The 25956-nt window shown below is 38.2% G+C and overlaps 1 protein-coding gene across 1 annotated transcript in view; it reads left to right on the top strand.

Annotated features, from left to right (window-relative positions):
• Zfpm2 (zinc finger protein, FOG family member 2) overlaps positions 1-25956 on the top strand; it is a 407929-nt gene that overhangs the window by 249250 nt on the left and 132723 nt on the right. Inside the window, exon 6 of the mRNA XM_041637629.1 lies at positions 18999-19110. Within this exon, the coding sequence (XP_041493563.1) occupies positions 18999-19110 (112 nt within the window). The remainder of the gene's footprint in view (positions 1-18998; positions 19111-25956) is intronic.

Below are 25956 nucleotides of genomic sequence, written 5' to 3'. Positions count from 1 at the left end.
AATTAAAATAAAACAAGCAACCAAAAACAGTAGACAAAGGATCATTTTCCCATCTACTAAAGTCATGGAGTAAACTTGGATTATCACCTACTGCTTTGACATGCCAGCCCACCACCACCATCTCAAAACTCCTTCCTCAACATCCAAATGGATGTTGTAATTAGTTCTCTTAATCCTTCTGCTGAGCTGTTGGTTGGCTAGGGAGTTTTCATTTCCTCAATAAATCATCCACAACCTAAAATTTTCATACATCTTGAAAGTTCCTGCTCTGTTGTGAATTTTACCACCCTTCGCTTTTACCACATATTACTTGCACATGATCTTTTGATGGATTGATTTGCTTATGCTAGCCTTCAGTTTGATTTAAGAGATGTAAGGTAGACTAGGAGAGAAGGTAAAGAAAGGTGATTGAAGGTAAGCAATTGTATGGAAGGGAAGAGGAGTCATAGAAAGCGTAAAAGATCACTTGGGAAGATGGCTATAAACAATATGAATCATTACAGGAGTAAATAATGAAATAATCGCATCAAAAACTAATGGATTCTAACCTCTAACCAAAAATGTAAGGGCTTTAGGTAAAGAAAGAATAAAGCTGGATTTTGAGAAAAATAAGAAAACAGTTTTGGAAGAGAACAATGCTGAATGGTTTCTATAGATTTTGCTGGGAGGTAGGGCTAGGAAGCGGATGGAACAAATCCTAGATGTCTGATATGCCTAATTGAGACAAGTATCCTGCCTGCCTGACCCCTGTGCATGGACTCTATCCTTGCAGTGGTCATATGTCTCCAGGCTTACCTCTTCACTACAGATCAGGGTACTCAGCTCCAGACTGTGGAAGGAATGAGCCGAACTTGGACACATTCCATGTCCAAGCAATAAAAATAGTACCATGGGAACAGATTAGGGTTCCAGAATCTCAAATCATATTGCTTGAGAAATAGAAGGGAAAATTGCATCCAAAATAGAAGAAGACATGATTTTTTTTAAGGTGGGAGGGGATTTCAGCTTCCAGCTAGAAGTCTAGCTTTGCCTTGCAAAGTTGAACCGAACTGGAGACATGGGGTAAGATTTCTGTGACTAAGTCTTTGGAAACTTGTAGTTGAAAAAGATGGTCACTGCTAGCCATGAATGATCTGCAGCCTGGCCCTTAGTCCACCTGTTCCAGCACAGATCTTCCATTTTCTTCCTACACAATTAACTGCAGGGGCATTCATTATCCTACAAGATAAGTAACAAAGGTGTAACATGTTACTTAATTATTACTCAGGCCTTTCAGCCTAGATCTTCTAAACATGAGCATTCAGAAGCATTTTCAACCCATGTCTTGAAGGATTTGCATGTCTTTGACTTAATTCTTTTTACGGATTTCCTAAAAAGAGTTTTTTTTTAATGCAATAGTAGTTCGTCAATAATTTTCTGAAGTTTTCACATTTCATATAAACTTTCAGGGACCCACCCCTCCTTAAAAATCTCAGTCGCATTTTGTATGATGTCACAGTATCTTGAAAACCGCTGAAGAATTCTAATGCCGTCCCTTTGTTTCCCGATTTTCAGATCATTATGCATACTCTAATGCATAATTAGAATTATGCATTCATGCTGTTACCTGTGCAGGCTTAGTTCGGGAATAGTGTGAAGCAGCTATCTCGGAGCTACAGGCTGTTTCCCATCACTTAGATTCTCATCAGAGCTGTTTGTTGAGTCTTATTGGAACACTGGCTGTCTCTGCGCCAGACCCAGGGCTGGACTCTTCTTTTTACCTCGGAGTTTCCCTCCCTGCCCTTTCACCTCCATCTCTTAATCTTTACTTTTAAGACAGGGGGGAGAAAGCTACCAGATAGTTTTTTTTTTAAGTGTTTAGTCTATTCACACTAGTTAAATAAGAGGGATTAAAAAATTCTTCAGTTTATGTATACTCCACATTTAGCATTCTATATTATAAATGAAGATACTGTCATTTTTCATGGGTAAGACTTAACTATCAACTGGCCTTATCATTAGGTTTACTTTAGCATTGCTTAAATTAGTCTAGTGCAAAATTATCAAACATTCTTCCACATGTTGTTGAACAGTGTGATCTGAGGAAAAAAGGGAGTTTCTCTATGTTGTGTCCTTATCAACACTTGGAATATATTCATCCAGTGGCTATCTTGAGGCCGTCCTTTCTGTAGCAGCAAAAGGGTTGTAGTAACCGATTTCGTTGAGAAATAGGTTTTCCTCAAATACCGTAAAAGTCTTGGGTATTAGAAAAGAGCATTTGACTTAGTCATGAAAATATATGCTTAAGTTTCAGTCTTCATCGATACGGGATATTTTACCCACAAATAGTACATGCAAACAAGTTCATGTACACACACACACACACACACACACACACACACACACATCATTTTGCCCTGTATACAAAATGGGGCAAAGCAAACTTCTAAATTTTGTTGTTGTTGTTGTTGTTGTATTTTTCTTTCACACAGAATTGGGTTATGTCAGTGTGAATTAGAGATACATTTTCATGATTCTCAAATGTGTAAAAGTCCCATGAAGGAGTCAACAGAAATGGGTGTGGTTTCTAGAGGGATTCCACCTTTGTTCCTACGAAGCAAAGCACTCTTGTGCCATTTATATATAACACCACGCTGTTTATTTAATTTTGTACATGTTGAAGGACACCATGAATTTGTATTTAACATCAAGAAAAAGAGAAAAGTTTGAGAAGGCCGCCTGAACAGCCTGGACCTGTCTGATTGATGAGCTCCTCCCACAAAGGCGAAGAAGAGAATCCTAGGGTCAGAAGTAGCCCAAACTGTTGAAGAGCCCTTGTTCCTTCATTCATAATTTGCTCAGAGAACTCATCCATCGTGGCTCAGGGAATTCAACCACTTACAGACACTTAGAACGAAGTTCAGGTTTAGTGAAGGCACAGATCCCGTAAAAATTGTAGAAATGACATGAAGCAATGACACTTTAGGGAAAATGTCACAGTCTTCTTAGCAATCGAAGACTGTTCTTTGATTTAGACTTCTTTTATTTTGTTGCAGGTAACAAAGGAGACAAGAAAAACATTAAATAAGTACATCTGATTAAGATAATCACATTTAAGACATTATATGTTAGCATACAGTAACACAAAATCACATATTCAAAATAGTCTTACTACATAAAGAACTCTTGAGTTAGATAGAGTTCAAAGTGGAGAATTAGCAGAATTAGGAATGCAATGACCAGAACTTTATTCTTGCTACTTCCCTAATGCCTTACAAAGCAGAATTTAGGTCTCAGGATTGCTAACAAAACTATAGGCAGAAGTAAGAAGGGAATTATTGCATTGTATGTGACTGTGAGAAAGATTATCTATAAATTTCTAAAGCTTAGTTGAGAGAATATTGAAAGACTTTAGAATAAGGAAATGATTACATGTTCAAGGATATATATATATATATATATATATATATATATATTTAACCTAATTTAAACATTATATAGATAGTTGTTACATAATACCTCTTATCATTAATAATAGATATATTTTTGTGCTTTAATGCATAAGGTAAAAAGGAAAACACACCTATGAAATTTAGACTAAAGAAAAAACTTTTTATTAAATAAAGCTTTTTATAATGCAAGTTATTGTTCCACTAACATAGAAGGGTCATCAAGTTTATGTCATTGACATAACAATGATGAAGAGTAATTCTTGGCTTCAACTAATACAGTAAATAGATGAAGGACCAAGTGGCAAAACTCTGACACTTTTTGTCTATTATACGATATTCTGTTGCTATTGGGTGATATAAGTTCAATAGCTATTAGATCTTATTCTGTGAAAAGGTGACACATGGTCCAAGCTGGCTTTCTTCTTGTTTGGTAACCAAGGCATCCATAGAACTTCTGACAGGCATTTGATAATTTTCTCAAATGTTGCCCCATTCCTCAAGTTAAGGCCCACAATAAACATAAGAAGCACTTTGTATTTTTGTTGTTGAATTTAACATTCACCCCAATGAGTCCTTAGGACATCAAGAAGAGAGCTGATGCTCCGAGGGCTACACTTGCCTGCCCAAATCACACCCCGTGCAGCCAACCTGGAAAGCTGACTTCAGATTAAAACGAGCTGCCTCTTAGGCTCCAGTGCTGTTTCTCCACAAAGTTTACAAGGGCATGAACCAAGATTCCTCCTTCTTACCGTCATGATTTTCACTACATCCCAGCAACATGCTGTTTGTGCATTCAATGACTAATATCTAAATTATAGTTGAACATTTTGCTTTCAATAGTTAGTCAAAAGAACAACCTTGGCACAATTTTTTCATATCTACATTATTTCTACCCAATGCTTCTCACTGAGGGATCCTTTTGACTTTCCAGATTAAATTTACATTTTGTCCAGCAGGGGAAAAGGCTATGCTTGGGTTTTAGAACAATCTACGTTAAAAAGCCATCTCATCCAGTACTGAATATCTAGGCAGATAAGCAGTATATCCAAACGTTCTAAAGAAAGGAAGTGGCCTGCACTACCAAGGGCTGCCTAGACTGTCCTCTGCTCAAACTACTCAGATACCTTATCAGAGGTTAGGTGAAGTCACCCATGTTTGTGAAGCAACAATTGCACACCAGGGAAGAATGTTATTCTGTGTGTATTCTTGTGTAAACAGTGCAGTTTCGTATCTTGAACCTCATCTCATCCTGGTTCTCATCATGAGTTCTGATTATGAATGGACATGCTTATAAAGGTTGTTTTTTAATGTGGTGTAAGATACAATCATCTCTACAAGTCTAAAAATGCCTAAAGTCATGAAAACACAATATTCCAAGGTATTACCCATTTTTCAATATTTTATATCACTAAGTAGATCACGTTTGGTCTGCTCCTCTTACTTGAAGCCTAGTGCTGATATTTAGCATCTCAACTAGACTTCCAAGACCCCAAACTGTGCAAATGTGAGAAATAATTCACCACAAAAGCTATAAATTTCACAGCTCAAGAAACCCTGAAGATTATTAATGAGGTGCCATGCAATTAGTTTCTACAAAGTACAGCAAAGACATCATGCATAATGTAAAAGAGAAACTGCTAACCATTGGCTCGTGGCAGATCGTTTAAGCTAGCTTGCATGAGCAGGAAGAACCGATATTAAACACACTTCCTAGGAAGACCCTCAGTGCCCTCACACTGTGGGGAGAATTCAACTTCCTATAGATTACTAAGAAGAAAACAGGGGACAATTCATGCTTAAAGACTGTCTAGCAATGAGTACTTGGCTAAGTTATTTAGCTTTTTAGACTCTGCATATTTATCTATAAAATAGATATAAAGGTATTTTTTTTATTTATTTAAATTTATTCATTTATTAAGGATTTCTGCCTCGTCCCCACAACCGCTTCCCATTTCCCTCCCCCTCCCCCGATCAAGTCCCCCTCCCTCATCTGCTCGAAGAGCAATCAGGGTTCCCTGACCTGTGGGAAGCCCAAGGACTGCCCACCTCTATCCAGGTCTCGTAAGGTGAGCTTCCAAACTGCCTAGGCTCCCACAAAGCCAGTACGTGCAGTAGGATCAAAAACCCACTGCAGATATAAAGGTATTTTATAGAATTGCAAAAACAATCAGTTTAGACACAATATAGCACGTAAAATTTTAACACCTTCTTGCTGCTTAATAAATGCAAGAGAATAAATCATACATTAGGGAAATTTGTAACTTTTGAGTTAGCCAGAATTACTCTTTTACCGGGAATTCTAAAAGTTTGAGAAAACATATTTCTTTAATACTAAGTAGAAGCATAAGCTGAAAGTTTACAGGGACATACAAACCCAGTACTGTTAGTACACATTACATGTGTAAACTCATACGGGGACTTACATACCCAGTACTGTTAGTACACATTACATGTGTGAAATCATTTGCTTTTAAAAATAACCCTGTACCACAAGTAGTTTTGTAATTTAGATTTTCATGTTATGTGTATGTGTGATTGCCTCTGTATATACATGGGCATCGCTTGCATGCACGGTGCCTATGAAGACTAGAGGAGGGCTACAAAACTTACGAAACAGGAGTTACAGACAGTCGTGAGCCAATGGTGGGGATGCTAGGAACTGACCATAGATCTTCTGCAAGACCTGCAAGTGTTCTTAACTCTTGAGCTTTCTCTCCAAACCCATAAACCAATCAATTAAACAATTGAATGAATTCTTAGTAATTTCTACAAAGTCACACACTGCCTGAGTTGATGTGCAAATGGTATTCAGTCAGTCATTTGCCTCCCACAGACAATTAAGTCACCTTTGAATCCTTAATTAGCAAAGTATATTAAATTAGTTAATGAACATATATTTAAAATATGCATATTCATCTGGCTATTGTAGTGGTTAATATTGATTACCATCTTGGCAGGATCTGCAAACATCTAGGGGAAAAGTCTCCAGCAGAGTAGAGAGGCATAAATTGATAGAGTTGATCATAGCAAAAGGCTGAGAAGCAATAAGCTGGTATTTAATAGACGAGATGCATAGCTAAACTCCTAATATGCATCTTGAAAGATCATTATGATTAGATTTGAGATATAACTATAAAAACCCGGGCCATGTTTTATGGTATTTAATTGCTACACATGAGAAATTTGAATGTGTTTAGCCAAACTCTAAAGTTAGCCCCATAACTATCATTAAACACCACTCTATCCCTAACATAGACTAGCAATCATTTCTCCTTTGTGAATACACTGCCATTTCATCATGGGTCATGGAATATGCATTGCAGTTTCCAAGTGTATCAATCATAGGCTTGAATATAATTATCTTGATTATTAATATTGATTTAAGTAATCTATGTGAGTGCTACTTAAGTATTATTGTTAATATATTGTGAGCATCTAGGGGAAGCATAAGTCATCTGCCTGTCCATTCTTGAAGTTTTCTGTGCAGAGCTTGTTAGTAGGCTTCTGCACATGAGATGACCACAAGTAATTTTCATAAAAGCCCAAAATGATTTTTCAAATAACTGAACAGTAGCCTTCTCAAAACAGAAACAATTGAAATAATGACAAAGCTAGTCGTGTTGGACTATTACTAGTTTAAATGAATTTACATATAATGTTCTATTATTGACATTGCAAAAACCACATTTAGATAATGCAAACAAATGTCTTCCAGATGTTAAGTTAACTTGCATGTAACCAACAACCATAAAAACACTGATATTGGTACTCAAACCTTAGACTGTAATCGATGCCATAGTTTGTCACTTTAACCCATTTAAACTCACTATCTAGCATATACGTTGATGCTTCTATTCACAGCTATTAGTGTTTAAGAGAACATGATAGGCTAAAAACAGGGTGTGATATTGCATACGTCTAATTCAAGCACTCGGGAGGCTGAGGCCAAAACATCTCCAAGTTCAAGTGCTGGCTAGGCTACATAGTAAGACCTTGTCTCAAAAAGGAAAAAAAAAGAAAAAGAAAAAAGAAACAGCAGCCAAGGAAGGAAAGGGGAAAGAAGAGCAGAAAGGAGATGGGAAAGCAGGGGCTGGCAGATTAGAGAGGGAAGGAGGGAGTGACAGGGGAGGGAGGAGATAAAATAAAGGAAAGAGAATTGAAGTAGACTTACTAAAGTTTGTCTCCTATCACTGAGACTCATATGCCAAACATCTTACTAATAAATTACTTCTTTAAAAATTCATGTTTATTCTTTGCTCTTCATTAGAAAAATCATGTCACTGAAAATTAGCAAAAACAAAGAAATATCACATTACAAAAATTGTTCCAGATGCAGCATTGACAAAGATGAAACTCATTTGACTTCAGAGCATGCCATTCCAACTCCCCAGGCATGGACAAGCATGCCAAACAGCTTGATACTTGAGCCCTTTGTAACACTCTTTTTTAAAAATGATTAATAGAATGGCTATTTATTTATTTATTTATTTATTTATTTATTTTTAACCTTTTTGTTTTTTGTTGTTGTTGTTTCATTTTGTTTTTGTTTTTCTTTTTTTTTAAAATTTATTTATTTATTAAGGATTTCTGCCTCCTCCCCGCCACCGCCTCCCATTTCCCTCCCCCTCCCCCGATCAAGTCCCCCTCCCTCATCTGCTGGAAGAGCAATCAGGGTTCCCTGACCTGTGGGAAGTCCAAGGACCACCCTTAAAGGGGAAAAAACATATTCTTGTAAACAAATTTTCATAGGATTAGCATAAGCTTTGCTCAGCTGCCCTAATACTCTGACATTGTTGCTGAGCTCTTCCTGAACCAGAGTTTAAATAACGTGACAATAATGTTTTGCGGGGGTGGGGTGGGGGTGGAGCATACATTTCTGAAATCAACTGTAACCAATATAATACTTAGCACTAACTTCAATATTGACGCATTTTAACCAAAGAGGAGACTCACTTTTCTCATTTCCATGTTTATTTTAATACAGACTTTTTCATTAACTTAATTATGACATCAGAAATTTTTAAGTTCTAAATACAGTAAGCTAATATTAGTCTAAGATAATAGATATAAAGATACACATCAGGAATATTAGTAATTAAGAGAAGAATATATTTGCTTATTCCAGCTTTAGTATTATTATATTGAGACCCCTTTCTCCCTTATGACTGCCCCAAATGCTAAGAATAGGTTGCAGATGAGGGCTTAGGTCTAAACAAATCATTGTATTACCCCCCTCCCAATACTCACGGGGCAATGGAGAAGATGAAACAAAGATAATAAAAAATCCAGAAGCCGGCGAGGAAGGCAACAAAACCCCATCCTCTAGACTGGGATTCAGCCAGTGGAATCTAGATCTCAAAGCAGCTGCAATTGTTTTGCCTGGACCTGTAGAAGACAGATCCTCTGAATAGTCACTCATGGATGGGGCTCAGGGTTTACGTGACCATACCTTGTACTGCTGAGCGTGAGCATCTGATGACGATTGAAAGGGGGCACCATAATTATCAGTTGTCTAGGTACTAGTTTACTCACCGGGCTTCCATGGATAGCTCCATTCACAAGACCACCCAGGTGGCTGTACACACAAACAAAACCAAAACAAAAAGCAATGAATTCAAGTAAGGAGATTATAGAAGTGGAGGTAGGTAGAGGAAGTAGGGAAAGAGGAAGAAGTGGGTTGAGAGTAATCAGTATATATATATACATTTTATGTTGTTGTTTTATCTAGACAGGGATTCTCTGAGCACAGTCCTGGCTATCCTGGAACTTGCTGTGGAGACTAGGCTGGCCTCGAACTCAGCTCACAGAGATCTTTCTGCCTCTGCCTCCTGAGTATATATATATATATATATATATATATATATATATATATATATGCACATAAAATTGTGGAAAAAAATAATTAAGAAAAGTATTATTAACTGGGCAGTGGCAGTGCATACCTTTAATCCCAGCACTCAGGAGGCAGAGGCAGAAAGATCTCTGTGAGCTGAGTTCGAGGCCAGCCTAGTCTCCACAGCAAGTTCCAGGATAGCCAGGACTATGCTCAGAGAATCCCTGTCTAGATAAAACAACAACATAAAATGTATTATCTCTCAACAACAGCAACAATAATACTAACAACAATAATGAAGCCATAAAATTAATTACATGTGTGGTAGACTACTTCTTGAGGGATGTATAACTCTCAATGTCAACATGCATACCTCTCAGTACGGTATTTATTCTCTCCAGTACACTAGGCCTTTCAATGAGATGCAAAGATAGATGACTGAACAGAATCAGCACTAAGTTTTTTAACCTAAATAGGCCGATGATAGTTTAATGTGAATATACATCTAGTTCATATACTTTCTAGTCTTCAAAATACCTTTATTTTGACAACATTACTTTCTATGAATAGGCTCAAAACATATAACATTTAATTAAGATAGATTCCATTATTTATTTATTTCTTCACCAGCAAGAATAACGTTTTCTTCAGCATGTCGAAGCTCAGTGGGGTTGGATTTCCGTATGCACCTTTCAGGGCACACTCAGAATGTGAGTTTGGCTTGGGAGGAAATTCTATAGCAAATGTCTCTTAAGGACAGTATTAACAAGCTGTAAGGACATATGAGATCATCTTACGCAGAAAAAAAGTAGAGAGACCTCAAGAGGTTAAGTGGCTGGCTTCAGGTCGCATAGCTGGCACCAAGGCTCACATGCTCCTGACCCCTGCCATAGTTTTTGTGACAGTCTCCTAAAAGGAAGGCTACTGGAGAGCAATTTGTTGTTTTGGGTTTTCTTTTTTTCCTTTTCCTTCTCCGGGTTTCAGTTCTGACACTCGTTTGCAGATTGCATTAGGTACAAGCCCAGAAACTCTGCCAGAAGCAAAACAACACTCCTTAAGCACTCTGTGACTCCCAGAGACACATAAAATAAAAAGGGTGAAGCTAATGGTTGCCAGCTTGCAGGGAGGCACTCCTATTCCGAGCCAAGTTGACGTGAAGAACAGATGAGACTGTGGGGCTGGAGTTGGCAGAAAGAAAGAAGCATTACTTCATTCTTTCTGAAAATGAAAGCAGAATATTTATCTGGATATTCTAGGGGTTATTAATTTGGTGATTTTTTTTCCCACTTGAAAAAGTGAAATTTTTCTATTTTTAGAGCTGATGGTTTCAGCCCACACTGTTTGTCTATTCATCGCCGAATGGTTATTCTTATTTGGAAGCAGTTTACTTTAAATAATCCTCATGCATAGAATTATTTGTGTTTTGCTTTGAATGGGACCATTATTTTTTGGTCTGAAATTTCTAGATTTAGGCAGTGGGTTGGGTTAAAAGAAAGCAAGCAAAATGTACCATAAGTGATAACAATAACTTAAATTGTTGGTGCTTAGAGATAAACTGACATACAGCATACGGATATAGTAGGCAAGGATTCTATCTTTTATTCTACACTGATTTTTTTAAAGGTCTCTTGTCATGGTTGACATCCCACATCCCACAGTCAATGTGAAGATGCTTTCTTAGGAGAAATCCTCTGGAATTCTACTCTCCCAGTATCCATAACAGATATTTTATCGAGTCCCACTCAAGAAAGATGGGATTATAATGATACCTTCATGAAATTCCTCTCTCCTTGCCTAGCAGAATACTTCAATGGATTTAACAGAACATCACAATTGTCTTTCTTCTTTGCCCAACACTTGTATCATCTAATTTCAGAGTACCTTTGGGTTCTTTTTGCTGAGGTTTGAAAAATACTTAGAGCACCACAATTTTCCAGGCAGTACAAGTTTAATATATTTTATGAAGTTGGTTTGTTATTTGCCAAACAGCAAATGTAGGTAATATCATTCACTTTGGTATTAGTTTGGAAATGTTATTAGTGATGTGTTTAAATGATTATCCCTCTTCTCCTAAGCATATGCACCCTCCCCCAACACACACACACACACACACACACACACACACACAGTCATTCAAGTCCTACTTTCATAGCACCAAGTACAGACATTCACAAATTTTGTCTTTAAAATTCTAAATTTTATGTTTTTTTTTTAAATTTTGGGGGCTATGCAACATGTTTAAAATTACAGAAAATATAATTCTATAAAACCTTGAATTGGAACTTTTTATGAAGAATTTTAAGTTATTGGCTCCCACTGAACAGATTGCTGCTTCTTAAAATTCAAATTCATTGTCTTTAGAAAGGTCATATACAGTAAAAAAGATGGAGAGTGGTTAAGTGTTCCCATTACTGTAAGATTGAGTGCAATCAACTTCCAATGTGGAGAATTACTTGAATGTATATGTATGAACTGAAATTTTTACTATGAAAAAATCTTGTGTGGTAGTAAAAGAGGAAACCTTATACAGTATCATAATTTTTATTAGATTTGAGAACAATTGAGTTGAGATGTTGGTGATGGGTGTGTCATTCAATTTCCTAATGCCGAATACAAAGTATGAAGTTTCTCTCTCTCTTTCTCTTTATGTGTGTGAATTTGTGTGTTTCTCTGTGTAGCCCTGAGTGTTTCTGATTTTACTATATATTTAATATCTGTTTTAATTTTGAAATTTTTCTATGCCTAATATTAAATGTATCATTGAGAGAATAGTAAAAGGCATCAATCATTAAGATAGTAGAATATTATCAGACAGGCTTCATATCTTTTTACTTACTACATAGCTATGGAAACAGCACCAAGATAATTTTCATAGCCATCAACCTTTATCTAGTAGTGAAGCCATAAGATATTATAATTGTGTTTTCACATGTTTCCCAGACAATTTCCATCAAGCACCAGTTGCAATCCTTTCTCAAGGGGTTCGGCTCTTTTTGTACACAACCCCTTCCTGTGGCTTCTAGATCTTCTAGCTCTTATTCTGGAAACACTCAACAAAGTTTTCCAGCAAAATTTGGAATCCCTAAGGCAGCATTACGTCATCAGTCTCTTGGGTTAGAATTCTCCTCTATTCTTTACCTTTGGGCTGCCTACTTTTATCTCCATTAACCTTTTGGCTCGACTATAAACATTTATTGAAGGCTACCTCCTTTGTCGGTCCAGTGACTCCAAAGGTTAGTGAGCAGAGGATGCCAGTCTGACCTCTTTTATCCACATTAGATGAGTCTAATTATTCCTAAGAAGTGACACGTATGACCCATTTTGTCCTTGTCAAGTTTGTCTAGTTGTGAGCTGTCTAAACGTGAAACTCTGGGTTCAAACTGTGTCTAGAAGTTCAGGGTTTTTTTTTTTAAAAAAAAAACTACAATGTGGAGCCTCAAAAAGTGTACAGTTCTTTTGCAATCCAGTTTAACTGAAAATGATGACTCCTTTTATGTGCCTTCAATGATTACTAAAAGAGCGACAAATAAAGCACAAACTTTAACTGACAAATCTCCATCTCCATGGGTATTTCAACGTGGAAACTAAAATAAATGAAATTAAATTAGGATAAACTAAGCTTCCCTAAGGTTAAAAGCATCATGATCCTTTGAAAGTCACTCCTTTTTTCATGCTCTGGGATCTCCACCATCTTCAGGTTCCTCTCATAAGTATCTACTTGAAAACTTGCGCAAAAGCAAGGGACAGTGGTAAACGCCATTGCTTTGCAGGCTCTGTTCTATATGGAAATAATGTTGGTCCACCTCCTCATCTTCTTTCTCTTCCTACTCTTCTTCCTCCTCCTCCTACTGCTATTCTGTCCTTCCTCCTGCACCCCCTCTTCTTAGTCTACTCTTCGTTGTTTTCTTTTTGTTCGTTTGGTTGGATTTTTGTTTTTTTTTTTTGGTTTTCTTAATTTTTATTTTTGGAAACAAGAGCTCATGGTGTAAAATCAGACTATCCTCCATCTCCAAGATATTCTGCCTCAGTCTCCAAGTGCCAAGCTTCCATATGTGTGCCACCAATCCACTTTTATCCACTTCCAGTGGTCCAGCAAAGTCTCACGGGGCTGTAGCTTTTAGAAAACTCTACAACATACAAAGATGGAAATTGTGGAATAATATTTTTGAATAGTATTATTATTGAATACTAGCATTGGCTATTTCAATGCTTAAATGGGACAACCCGGAAGTTCTGTCTTGACGTCTATGCTAACCACTGCAGATACTACCAACCCTCAAAATATGGGGATTCAGGAAATTCTTTTGACACTTTAGTTCATTTATTAATCTAGACATTTAGTAAATGATTGGCATGTCTCTAAATATAGTATTGAACATTATGCTAGCTCTTTTACATACTAAAAATTTAGAATAGAATGCACATTTTGAGCCAGGCAGTAGTGGTGCTGCATGCCTTTAATTCTAGAACCCAGATGGCAGAGACAGACAGAACTCTGTGAGTTCGATGTCAGCATAATCTACAGAGTAAGTTACAGAAAAATCCAAGGCTGTACAGAGAAAACCTGTCTCAATTTTTTTAAAAAAAAAAAAGCAAAAATAACAACAATAAAAGAATGTCCATTTTGGAAATATGCATTCTAAAGTTTAAAGTACTAAGGTGGCTTTGCAGCCAGACGACCCCCCAGCAGCATGGGTAAAGATTCCCAAGTACATCATTTTCTCCCTCACCTTGACTTTAAACAAACAGCAACAGCCAAGTCAAAGATACCAGACATGTTCGTATAAACCTAAGTCTAGAAGCAAGGACGATGCAAGCACCATTAGGTATTTAGTGTCATTTTGAAACAGGAACATCCTGTGGCATTGTTCCACCTAAGAAACATGTATTTTATTACTTTGAATGAATTTGAGGAGGGAATTTTGACATTTTTAAAAAACACAGTTCAGTAAATCTGAATGTGTTTTTTTTTTCCTTGCTTGATTTTACTGTTTAAATAAACTACCACCAACAGAGGCTGCAAATCCCAAATTATCATTTTATAATTATGTAGGTCAGAAATCCAATACAGGTCTCGGTGTCCAGCAGATAGGTTCATTCTTGGAGGTTCTAGAAAAGAGTCCATGTCCTGAAGGCTGGATCTTCCCCAGCTGTAGTGTTTTAGGGTTTGAGATGTCAGTGACTGGCTCTTCCTTTGAACGGAGGACAGAGCTACCTTATTTACCCATTTATTAGCCATTTATTTATTTATTTATTTATTTATTTATTTTTGTGACCTATTTTACTTCCTCATCTTTAAAAGCAGGTCTGACTTGCTGCAACAACAGAAAAGCAAAGCAAACAGTGTCTCCCCCGAACAAAAAGCCTTCTCCCTTACACAGATGTCCGAATTCTTCAGCCTTCCTCTCTTAGCTCTTTTCAGACACCTGATCCAAGTTGCCTTCATGAGCCGGATTGAGCCTTTAGCATCCGCAGCTGTAGCCCCGGACACAGATCCTCAGAGCACGCTGAGCCCTGGAGAATCCCAGCACCTTTGCTATCCATGGTCTAGGAAGCCCCTCTTCCCAGTCCCCTTCTCCCACTGGGGCTCTCACTCCCAGCCCCAGTTGACTCCTGTCTGAGGAGAATCTTCTTTTCCCATCTCAAGAAGGAAAACACTCTCTCTCTCTCTCTCTCTCTCTCTCTCTCTCTCTCTCTCTCTCTCTAATGATTTCTATTGCTTTCAAAATAAAGACAGGTCCAAGTGCAAAAACAAACAAAAAAACCAGGTGCAATAATTGCAGGTGAAATCCTTTTGCTTGTTTTCTTGTTACAGGATCAAACTCTAAAGCTCAGGCCAGTCTGGAATACACTGTGTGGCCCAGGGTGTCTGGTGGTTCACAGCAATACCCCTGTAGCCTTTGGAGTGTTGGGATTGCAAGTTCAAACCATCAAGCCCAGCATCTGAGAATCTCTTTGTTTCACACTTTTGACTTCCCTTTCCACTTTTCAGGGACTCTTATGAGATTATTTGCACAATTTTGGACGATTTGCCCTCTCCTGGTCCTAACTATTTAACTGCATCTTTGCCAAAGAAGGTAACATACATATTCCCAAGGCCTGAGGCCTCAGAGCATGGTTTCTTCAGGACCATTTTCCTACCTGCTACACCTTTGACAAGCACTCACTTTTTTTCCAGTCTGTTTTGTCACCTGTACACTTTGTGTGCTAATAAATATTTCCCTTACGTCCTTCATTTAAGAAGCCAGAAAGTTAAACTCCATGAAGTTTAAAGTGTCTAAAACTCCAGACTTTCTATGAATCCTCATCCTAGAGTGAGACGTGAGGAAACGAGCCTAATGATCAAGGTGGATTTTATTGCTATTTTCTATACATGGATTTTTCTGGAGTGTCCATTTCATATAATCCTGGATAACTCTTTCCTTCTCACACTTTGTAATCTTCTTTGAAGGCAGTCAATCTCCCCAAAAGTTGGTTTCTTCAGGCAGAAATCGGCTCACCTCCTCAAAACCGTAATAACTGCTCCCACGATAGTTTTTATCTATTTATTATTTACGTCACAGCTTCGGTATAGCTTTCAGCTAGACCTTTCCATGCTCTTGCTTCTTCCTTGCTGGTGTAGAGTAGAAGAAATTGTTTTTATTTTGGTCCAGTTTCTTTAATCAATTCCTGTCCATGCTGAAGCATGATATATGTTTACCAAAGTCTTAAGACATACAGTTCTTAACTCATCATTCAGAAATGATATTCATCCCCTATTTTTCCTTGAGTCACAAAGTCATCTCTTAAATCTTAACTTTTCTACAGGTAAAATAGTGGGGAGCAGGGTATAATTATCTGATGTTGAAGTAGTAAAAAGCCAAAGCAAAGCATCATTCAGGTGAAGTGCTTGCCAGTCCTCATGCAGCAGGTACTAAGTAGTTGTAGAAACTGGATAGTGTTCCAATAGCAGTAGCAGTTAGGAAGACCCTACCATCCTTGTCCCTCAGAAACCCTCAATCCCAGAAAAATCAGGATGCTTGATGTCACTTAGATTGACCATTTTGGAGACCAAAACACCAAAGACACCACCACCACTCTCTATCAAGTATTTGACCTTTATGAAATTACTTGATCATTCAGGTTTGGTGTCCTTGTCTGTAAGTAAGACAGAGCAAGTGTGTAACACACTGTCTGTATACACAGCCCAGATCACACTACCCTCCATGTTCCATCTGTGCAACTGTTTCCATTGGCTGTGCCTTCTTAGAGAATTAATCACAAAAGGTTTTCACTGAGGTGTAACATCCTTGCAGCTGTCCCAAGCCTTTTCTCCCAAATACATTCCTTTAAGCTTTCTATTGATAAGTAAGAAGCCCATCAGGATGATTGTGATGATGAAAGCTAGCCCTCTCTTTCAGGGATTTGGAAACTTTTGGGAAAATTCTAAAGATCTTCTTAAGAACGTAAACCACAGAGTTCCAGGACTGAGCGTCCTGCACACTGTTTTCTCACGTATTGTTCAACATTTATCCACAGGATCCCAGTAACTCCACACTCTTCCTGGAAGTCACCTCTGGTACCCTGTGAGAATCTACAGGACAGACATTCCCCCCTCCTTGTTTTTAAATGACTCCTATTGACTGGGATTTCTGTCCCGCCTCTTCCTGCAATCGTTCATTCCCAATGAAATACACAGAGTTCTACATTAATTATAAACTGGTTGGCCTAGTAGCTCAGCTTCTTATTAATTAATTCTTACATCTTACATTAGCCCATAATTCTTGTCTGTGTTAACCACGTGGCTTGGTACCTTCATCAGCTAGGCATTCTCATCTTGCTTCCTCTGCATCTGGGTGCCAACTGAAGACTTAGACTTTCCTCTTCCCAGAATTCTCTTGTTCTCATTGCCCCACCTCCACTTTCTGCCTGGCTACTAGCAAATTGGTGTTTTATGAAAATAATACAAGGGTACAGACAATTGTCCCACAGCAGACAATTTTCAGTTTATGCGTGACAGTATCCCATGATCCTTTCCACATTTTTTTCAAGCATCTGGCATCTTCACCTGGATCTTTAATCCAAAAAGACTCAGATTTTGGATCCTAAGAGTATTACCAAATTTGCATCATTCTGTTTCCATTAGTGATGCGTGTACAAGGTCAGGGTATAGGCAACTGACTTGTTTACCTTCTACTAAGATTACCCGGAGACTTTCCATAATGGAAAAGCCTCAGGTTTGGTGTTCAAGAAGGATACTGAGGCAGGTTGTGTTTTGGGGGAAGGAAACTATTGAAAGGGTTATTAGTGCCATAAAGAGACCAGCCGTGCATAGTATGAGATTTTAAAGAAAGGTGGGACCCACATTGCTGAGTAGGGATGCCTGGACATTCTAAGCTACCAAAACCCTTACACATTCCTGGTCTAGCTAACATTTCAGACTGGTTTTAAATTTATCCTTCACGGTTGAATTCTTATCTACACTTTGTTCTATAGTCATTGCCTTGCCTGACTAGACTGTTACTTAACAAATTGAGGAGGCCTCTGTTTCACCTACAGTTTTGAACATGGCTTTGCCATTACCAATCGATTGGTATGTTGTACGCCATCCTTGCTGTTGTGGAGGGAGTGAAATGGATTTTCCAGATTCCTGTGAGGTCTGAAGTTGCCAGTGTACACAGAAATCCTCCGGGGACTACTTGTGAACGTCAATTTGGGGAATTCACGATAGCGCATAACATGTGAGAAAGTCCCAGGATAACTGAGATTTCTCTGGCAGAATCATATCTAGGTGAAAATGCAGTTCAGAAATTACCTTGAGACCCTTGTATTGTCCTCTGTGTTGTGGTTTCCTGATATTTGATACACAGAACACGGGCTGTCGAATGATAAGTCTGAATGCCAGTTTACTGTAACTCACCCGGGAAGCGCCGTCTGGCTGAGACGTTCTCACTTGCTCCTCAGTTTAGCTCCTGGCATGTAAATTTATCAAATGGGTTTTAAAGGTAAATAATTTGGGTGCCAAGCTCCCAAAAGTGTTGAATCTTATGAGAATTAGATTTACCCCTCTTTGGTATGTTCTTTTAGAATGGTAACCCTGGCCTCTCTGCCTGTTTATTTGGGGCAAAGGGTAACTCATGGCTTCATCTCTCTGTACTTGATTTATTCAGGGCTGCTCTTTTACAGTTTTCTGGAGACAATTCCTGGTGGGTCATTAGCATCATTATTATTGTGGCGATAGTCAGACTGCATATCAACACTTTAGTCAGGGTGGTTGGGTGGATTTCATTATTCATTCCAAAAAAGCGCAGACTCTAATACAAATGTCACTCAGGGTAGAGCTTTGAAATGGATACTGATTCTCTAAATTCTTTCCTGTCTGTTTCAAGAAATAGTAAAATCCTGTTCATAATGAAGCCCAATGTGTCTAAAGTTCACTTCCACACACTCTGCTCTGTGATGAAAGTCACCTGTGTTCTCTTGATAACTCAGCCGCAAGAGATCGGCCTAATCGTGGAGATCTGGTCCAATATCATTGGGGGAGGGGGATAATTCCACCGTTCACGATTAGTGAAAGTAGTAAAACCTTGGAGGGCTCCTGCCATCTTCAAGAGATACAACGGAGCAGGGGAACAAGACCTTGGGTTACGGTTAGGGCGATTTAGTTGTATGTTTAAATGAAATGCTCAGTAGAGTTATCATTCGAGTTTTTGATCAACAAGAGCAAATGGCATCTGTTTGTTGTCGTTCTGCAGAAGACGAAAGCTCAGGTCCCCATGGTGCTGACTGCTGGTCCCAAGTGGCTTCTGGACGTGACTTGCCAAGGAGTGGAGGACAGCAAGAACAACTGCATTGTGTACAGCAAAGGTAACGGCGTGATCCTTTTCCCTGTCTCTTTAGCGGCACCGAAATCCGAATATCGCGACCTTGCTCCCAAGGAATGGGATCAAGGACCAGGTAGAACTTGAGCCTCTTGTTTCCCCTTCACTCATGACTCTCTCTAGTCTGTGTTTTCAGGGAAGCTTTACTGATTTTTACTTCTGTGCAACATAAATAAGAAGAGAGACCACTAAGTTCACTACTTAGTGCTGTGACCCTTTGCTAAGGGTCATGTGTGAGCGGTTTGGTTGGTGTCTGTTTCCTTTACTCTTATTCCTATGGATAGCTGCCTGGTTTTAGGAAATCTCAGATTCCCATCTTGGGTATTACTGACCAAAGATTGTATTCCTTTTGAAATTTCTCAATTTTTGTCCAGAGGCAAACTTCAGGGGCATTACCTTGCGTCAGATTCCAGAAATCATACAGAATGAGACGGGGTTGAAAATGAAATCTTTACAAAGACCAAGCGCTATCCCGTGGTGCTTTGCGAAGGGTATGAGGCTAACGGGCAAGAGGGAGCCTGACGGCTTGCAGAGTGTTGCCTTTGATTCACTCAGCATGACCACAGCCTAGCCAACCTCTTCTGGCTACAAAAGGATGCCATGACACATCATGAGACAACTTTCATTGAGACAGGAATGTGTGTTGGGGTTTGGTAGGTGAAGTGTGGTCCTTGTGGACTCCTGTGTTTTCCTTTAAGTTTCAGGCTTTAGCTTGGTGTTCTCACAGTGAAGTCCCCAGTCTCACTTTGCCGTGAATATTGCAAAACCTTTCGCTTCTCATGTTTCATTTCTTTCAGCTTTCTTTTTTTTTTTTTAAACCAAATAGACCTACTGAGATCAAAGATGTGTTTGCTCATTGAACCTAGAAACCATGAAAGCATACAAGGGAGCAAGCAAATAAGCACCCCTATCAATATATTAACATATAAAACACTAATCATAACATCAAAGACTCTTAAAAACTTGCTAGAAACAATTACAACTTGTTCCTATAATCATTACAATTTGTACATTTATAAGAGGATTGCCTCAAAACTACCCTGGGCCTTTGAAAGTTAAAACACCGGAAAGAGGGAATTTGCAAGCTGAGAACACAATCTGCACACCAGGATCTGATTATATTTCTTTCCCTTCTGTAATTGCTGGTCACAGACCCACCAATTTTCTAACCTGAAAGCTCTTCTATATTCTGATGGGATCTTTTAGCTATAGGAGAAGTGAAAGTTCCCTTGAGTGTGTGTGTGTGATCCGTCAACATAGATAATATTGTGAGTGAGTTCGTAAGTCCCCACATTCAGAATACAAGCATGAAAGAGTCCCCGGTGTCTATGTCCCATTGTGAGGGTTAGATTTATGCTGGCCAATAATAATAGAATTTCACTGTGCAATTACAGCTGAAAAAAAAAAACAGTGAAAATACCCCTTCTCTGAGGTGATCCAAGTCCACTGTATTTATATTGGGATCACTTTAGGAAAGATAACTCTGAATTAAAATTTTAATTCCATAGTCATTTCAGTTGAGTGCTTCAACTTGAATATTGAATACAATTTTGTCTTTGTATTATGGTTGTCTATCCATCAAGCCTTTTGGCAATAACTAAGTTCTGGTTAATGGATTATTAACTATCAATCACCTAGCTCATAAAGCATACATCAAGTCCAACCATGTATTAGAATGACATACACATTGATAGCTACTAATCTTCAACACCCCTTAAGTCCTGTCTTTAATGATCTTTTACCAAAGTATGTACACTTCTCTCATTGCCTGTCATTGCTTTTCTTGTGGTCAACTGTTGTATGTTCCAAAAAAAGGAAACACAAGGAGGTAGCTATTTCTTGTCTCTATCCAGTCAACTTCCTATTTACTGCAATAAGGAGACTGTTTTGTTCACTCTCTGTCCTTTGCCAGGCATGCTCTTTGCACAAAATGAAAGGAATTAACAAAGGAAGGAAGGAAGGAAGGAAGGAAGGAAGGGAGGGAGGGAAAGAAGAAAGAAGGAAGGAAAGTCATATTGATTGATGAACTGGATAAATGATGAATAGCTGCCAATCATTGTAATAGACATCTCACATAAAGTGTTGTTAAATGACAATGACATAAATTGCTGATGTCGTCTCTTAAGCTGCAGAAGGTTATCTGCCATTGTTTTATTTATGACAATTCAGGTACTAGACCTGCAATAAATCCTGTATTGCATCCTTTCTTTCATCTCCTGCAAAGCAGCAGATATGCATCTCCATTTTACAAACAATAAATAGGAGAATTAGTAAGTTATATATTGTGTTTATGAAGCTAATAAACAATAAATATTTACATAGCTTGAGGTCAAGTTGTATACACCAAAAACTACCCCCTCTCCATGAAGATTTGAGACAGCACAATGAGCTAATTCGTGTTTTCTTCCCTTTACATGTTTCAGGTTGGGACAGGCAGTATAATTGTCTTTAGTCAAGCAACCTAACAATGGAGGCAGATTTCAACACAGGTCCTGGCAACTCCAAACCTTGTCTGTGTTCTTTGTACCATGTGACCCCCACCTATCCCCATTCAACTACTTCATCATAAGTTTCCTCAAAACAGCTAGACCTTTATGCCTAAAATTCACAAAATACATATCTTAAAGAAAAACATTTCTCCCCAAATCTTCTGTAGAATCCCACAAATGAGAAAGAGCTCTTGACCAAACATTTGCTACCTGCCTTGAAAACTCACTATAAATGTTGGTAGTAATCCTTGATCAATTAATGCAGTAAACCACCCAACCATGTGAAAATGTATTTTCATTTTTCCTCTCAATGAGTACCTTTTGGATAATAGATCCTCCCCAAGGAACAAACCTTGAAGGCTACTCAGATCTCCCCAGCGCTTCGGAAAACTGAAGCTAATTTTGAATACTCAGATTGCCTTAGGGTATAGAGAGCAGAGTATTTTGGCTTCTTCCTAGGTATCATTTTGGTCATGGAAAATAGAACTCCACGGTCTCCATCTCTTGGTGCAAATGTGTACATGGTGGATGTGTTTTTGTTGGGGCTAGAGGGAGCAATCTGCTTGCAGAACTGAGATTGCAGGGCTATGCTGGATTTAAGGGACGGGTTGATGCAGTTGCTCACACTTGATCCTCAGTCTACGTCTGTCTTCTGATCTTCCTTCCTTGTGTAAGTGGCAAGCGGCATCATTAGATGAGATCTCTGGTGGTGACAACTTCAGACTTGTTTTGCCAACACAGGAATGCCGGTGAAAAGAATGAAGTCTTGAGTTTTTAGTGACACAGAATCAGGGACTCACTGTGGCTCTCACCAGCATACCTAAGTCATATTAGACTGAGAGAATTAGCCTGAACTGAGCCAGTGGGGGCAGGAAAAATTATTCCCTAAATACAACCTGGGTGTTGCTGCCACAGCACAAATTCTCATGTGGGTGGCTTCCAGGCCCTGGATGTATGGATTATCAGTGTCAAATTACTTAGAGCTTTCAATAAGGATAAAAAAAATACATAGGTTTCCTATGATATGACTGTGTGTGTTCCTTATTTATTTTCTGGCCAAATACTTACACAAGCTACTTACAAATTCTATGTCAATACCATGACCACAGGACCCAACTATCTCAGAGAAATCAGCAAATACAATATAAATTTTGTATGTGTAGCATTTTGTAGAAGTGGTTTAACTGGGAGAATCCTTGTAGTATTTTTTTACAGGATATAAAGAGGCTTCATACTGTTAATATTTATGACTAAAACTTACTTAAAATAATGTTAAATACAGCTAATGGCATTGTAACTGTACAGCTTTTATTTTCTAGGTATCTATAAAATGAATATTTAAAAGTCAAACTTTTGTCACTTAGAGCTATTCGACAAGCTGATATCATTCTGTTTAGTCAAAATAGAAAATAAGACAGTTTGGGACATTCACATCCTAATCTGATACGTTTTTCCTGTCTCAACTCTCCCATGCCCTTCAGACAGTGAAAGACTAGATTTGGTGGCCATCTGTTTGTTGCCATTATTCTTAACAGACCCCAGATAATTCTCATATCTGTATCTCTTGAAGCAGCATATTGGACGGCCTCACCCTGCAGTTAAAGGGAGCCCTGCTGGAGAGAGTGTGCACAGGGCAGTGCAGCTAAAATCGACCACTGAGTGGCACACATCCATTCTTTTCTTTCTATGGCCTGGGAAGCATGGTGACTTTCTTCATGCTTGCAAAAGAAAGCTCCTTAGATATTCTGAGTGTTCGAACTAAACTTTTAGTTTCTTCCACATGGATGTCTTTTAATTACTTCAGTTTCAATGTTAATTTTTCACAAATTTATTTCTAAACAATCTGCTCACTAGGTCTCTGTACTAAGTCAACAACACCAACCAAAAGAATGAGAAACTCTCAAGTAGCCCTGATTTCCCTTTACTAGAGTCACTTTATATGTCAGAGCATGGTATCATTGTAAATAAAATCTCTACATGGAGTCAAGGGCAAATCACTTAGCCTCTCTAGATAGTGGTTTTCTTTGCTATGTATACAGAAGACCAATGGATTCTTGGTAGAATTTTTATAAAGAAGGACATAGATACTAGACACTAGCCTGTGTGTGTTATCACAGCCAACACACTCCTGGCTACCATCCCTTCAACCAAGTCTGTCCTGATGGTCAAAAGTATATGAATTAATAGACAATGGCACCAGGCCTTCATGATGGTATGTAAGAATACATGGCCATCTCTTGTTTAAGATGGAACAGTTCCACAGTTCTTATTCAGTAGCAACAAGTCCATTTATCAAGCTTTCAAATACGTCACAGACTCACAGACCTGAAGCCTTGTCTGAGCAAACCATTAGCTTGTTTTTAATTGAACACATAATATATTTTTCTGATTTTAACCTTTACCTATTGATTTTATGTACTTACGTATGTAATCTGTGTGTGTGTGTCTGTGTGTGTGTGTGTGGTGGGGGACATGTATACTGTTTCATGTATGTGGAGGGCAGAGGACAGCTTGCAGGAGTTGATTCTCTTCTTTTGTTTTTAGGTTTGAACAATTGAACTTGAGTATTTGGGTTTTTGGCAAGTACCTTTACTTACTGAACCATCTAGTTTACCCAATACTTTTATTTTTAATGAGAATCCTATGTAAATGTTAATTCAATGATTAAAATACTGATGCTATTAATACTAATAATAGCTGTCATCGGTCATTATTCTATTTCTACTCTATGCACTATTCTCACTATTTCCATGCAATAGCCTGTTTATTGTTCCAATATATACATGGTACAAACAGCACTTTTTTATTCTAGAAAAGAATAAACAAGTTCAGAGACAGAAAACTCCATGACACAAAGAGCTCCTATGATAGGAAACTGGTCTTTCTTCTATCCAATGCCATGACGATATACAAAATTGAAGTTGCTTTTGAAGCCACCATGTAAGAAGCGAAGTAAATTTCTCTTTGCTGGAAATTTCATACACGTTTATCAGTGAAGTTATTTTCCTTTCTTTGGGTTGTCTTGAAAGAGACAGTGCTCTAGAACAGAGCAGCAGGTCCCACACCATTTGTGTTCACCTGTTAGCTCTAGGCAGCAACAGTGGAAGCTCACGTAGAAGCTGGCATTAATATCATTCTGGGCCCATCTCCAAAGTTCTAACTTTCACTCATTGTACCAAAGTACTCATTTAGTCATGTAGTTATTATATTAAGACTTTGTTGATGGTCTGCACTGTTCATGATTCTATATTAAAATAATGTTAAAATAATGACAGAAATGCTACTACGATCTAGGATGGAGAGAAATTTTCAAAGACAAATGTATTTAATTATCATGACAATGATTCACCTTACAACAGAGGATCTGCTGGAGTTTCCTAGGAATTTGATACACTGGCTTTGTCCATTATAATAGCCAATTTTCAAGAGTAATCTATAAGCTAATGCTTTTACTTTACCCAGAGGGTCTACTATCATACAAATAATAAAGTAATTTAAAAAGAAAATAGTATCCATCTTTAATGTTGTATTTAAATAGTCAGTAAATTAATAAAAAATGTATGAATGTCATCTCATTTTACTGCATTCTTGAAAGAGAGTGAGTGCCTGAACCAAATATTTAGCAGTGGGAATTATAAAATCATAAGACGATTAAGTTAGCTAGTCTTAGAATCCCAATATTGCTTTTTAAATGACTTCAGGATATAGGAGGTACTAAGGTTATTATCTGTTATCTGGAATACAGTGGAATTGTACAACTGGATAATAACCAAACAAACCGGCACAATGTAAAATTACATTATCAGTGTGTTAAAACAAAATTGCGCCCTAAAGGAGCCCACATGCCAGCTCAGAGCTGCAGTGTAATTATGCTTAACTCTGATAATTAAAATACAACGGAGATCAACAGAATCATTTTCATTAAGAAAATTATTAATGATGGTGGTATAACAGTAATTGATTGCAGAGCACCACAGGATAACGCGATGCTGAAAACCCAACATGTTTCAGGATTGTCTAAGGCTCTGTCTGGTTATGTTCTGTTAAAATGAGAAATACGTTTTGAGGCATGAGCAGTTTATTATGCCTGCTCTAAGACTCAGTGATTGGGAAAATGGCTGCTTTAGAAAACTCACGGTCTGGATTCAAATGGTCGTTTCTGGGAGGTCTGAAGGTCAAGACAAGCAGCCCCAGTTAACGGGGTTTCCTGCTGCAAATTACAGAATGGCGCAGATCCGGCATGTATTGGACCTTGTGTTGTTTCCATTTCTTACTGTGCGCTTCCTAGTTTTTACACTGCGTTAATGGTGTGCTGATATTATGCTGACCTGAGTCTGCTTACA

The sequence above is a fragment of the Microtus oregoni genome, unplaced genomic scaffold (assembly GCF_018167655.1).
Source record: "Microtus oregoni isolate MIOR12 unplaced genomic scaffold, Mior012 000053F_ref0000044, whole genome shotgun sequence".
Classification (NCBI taxonomy): Eukaryota; Metazoa; Chordata; class Mammalia; order Rodentia; family Cricetidae; genus Microtus; species Microtus oregoni.
Note: the sequence above shows the minus strand (reverse complement) of the source record. Positions and strands in the feature narration are given on the sequence as shown.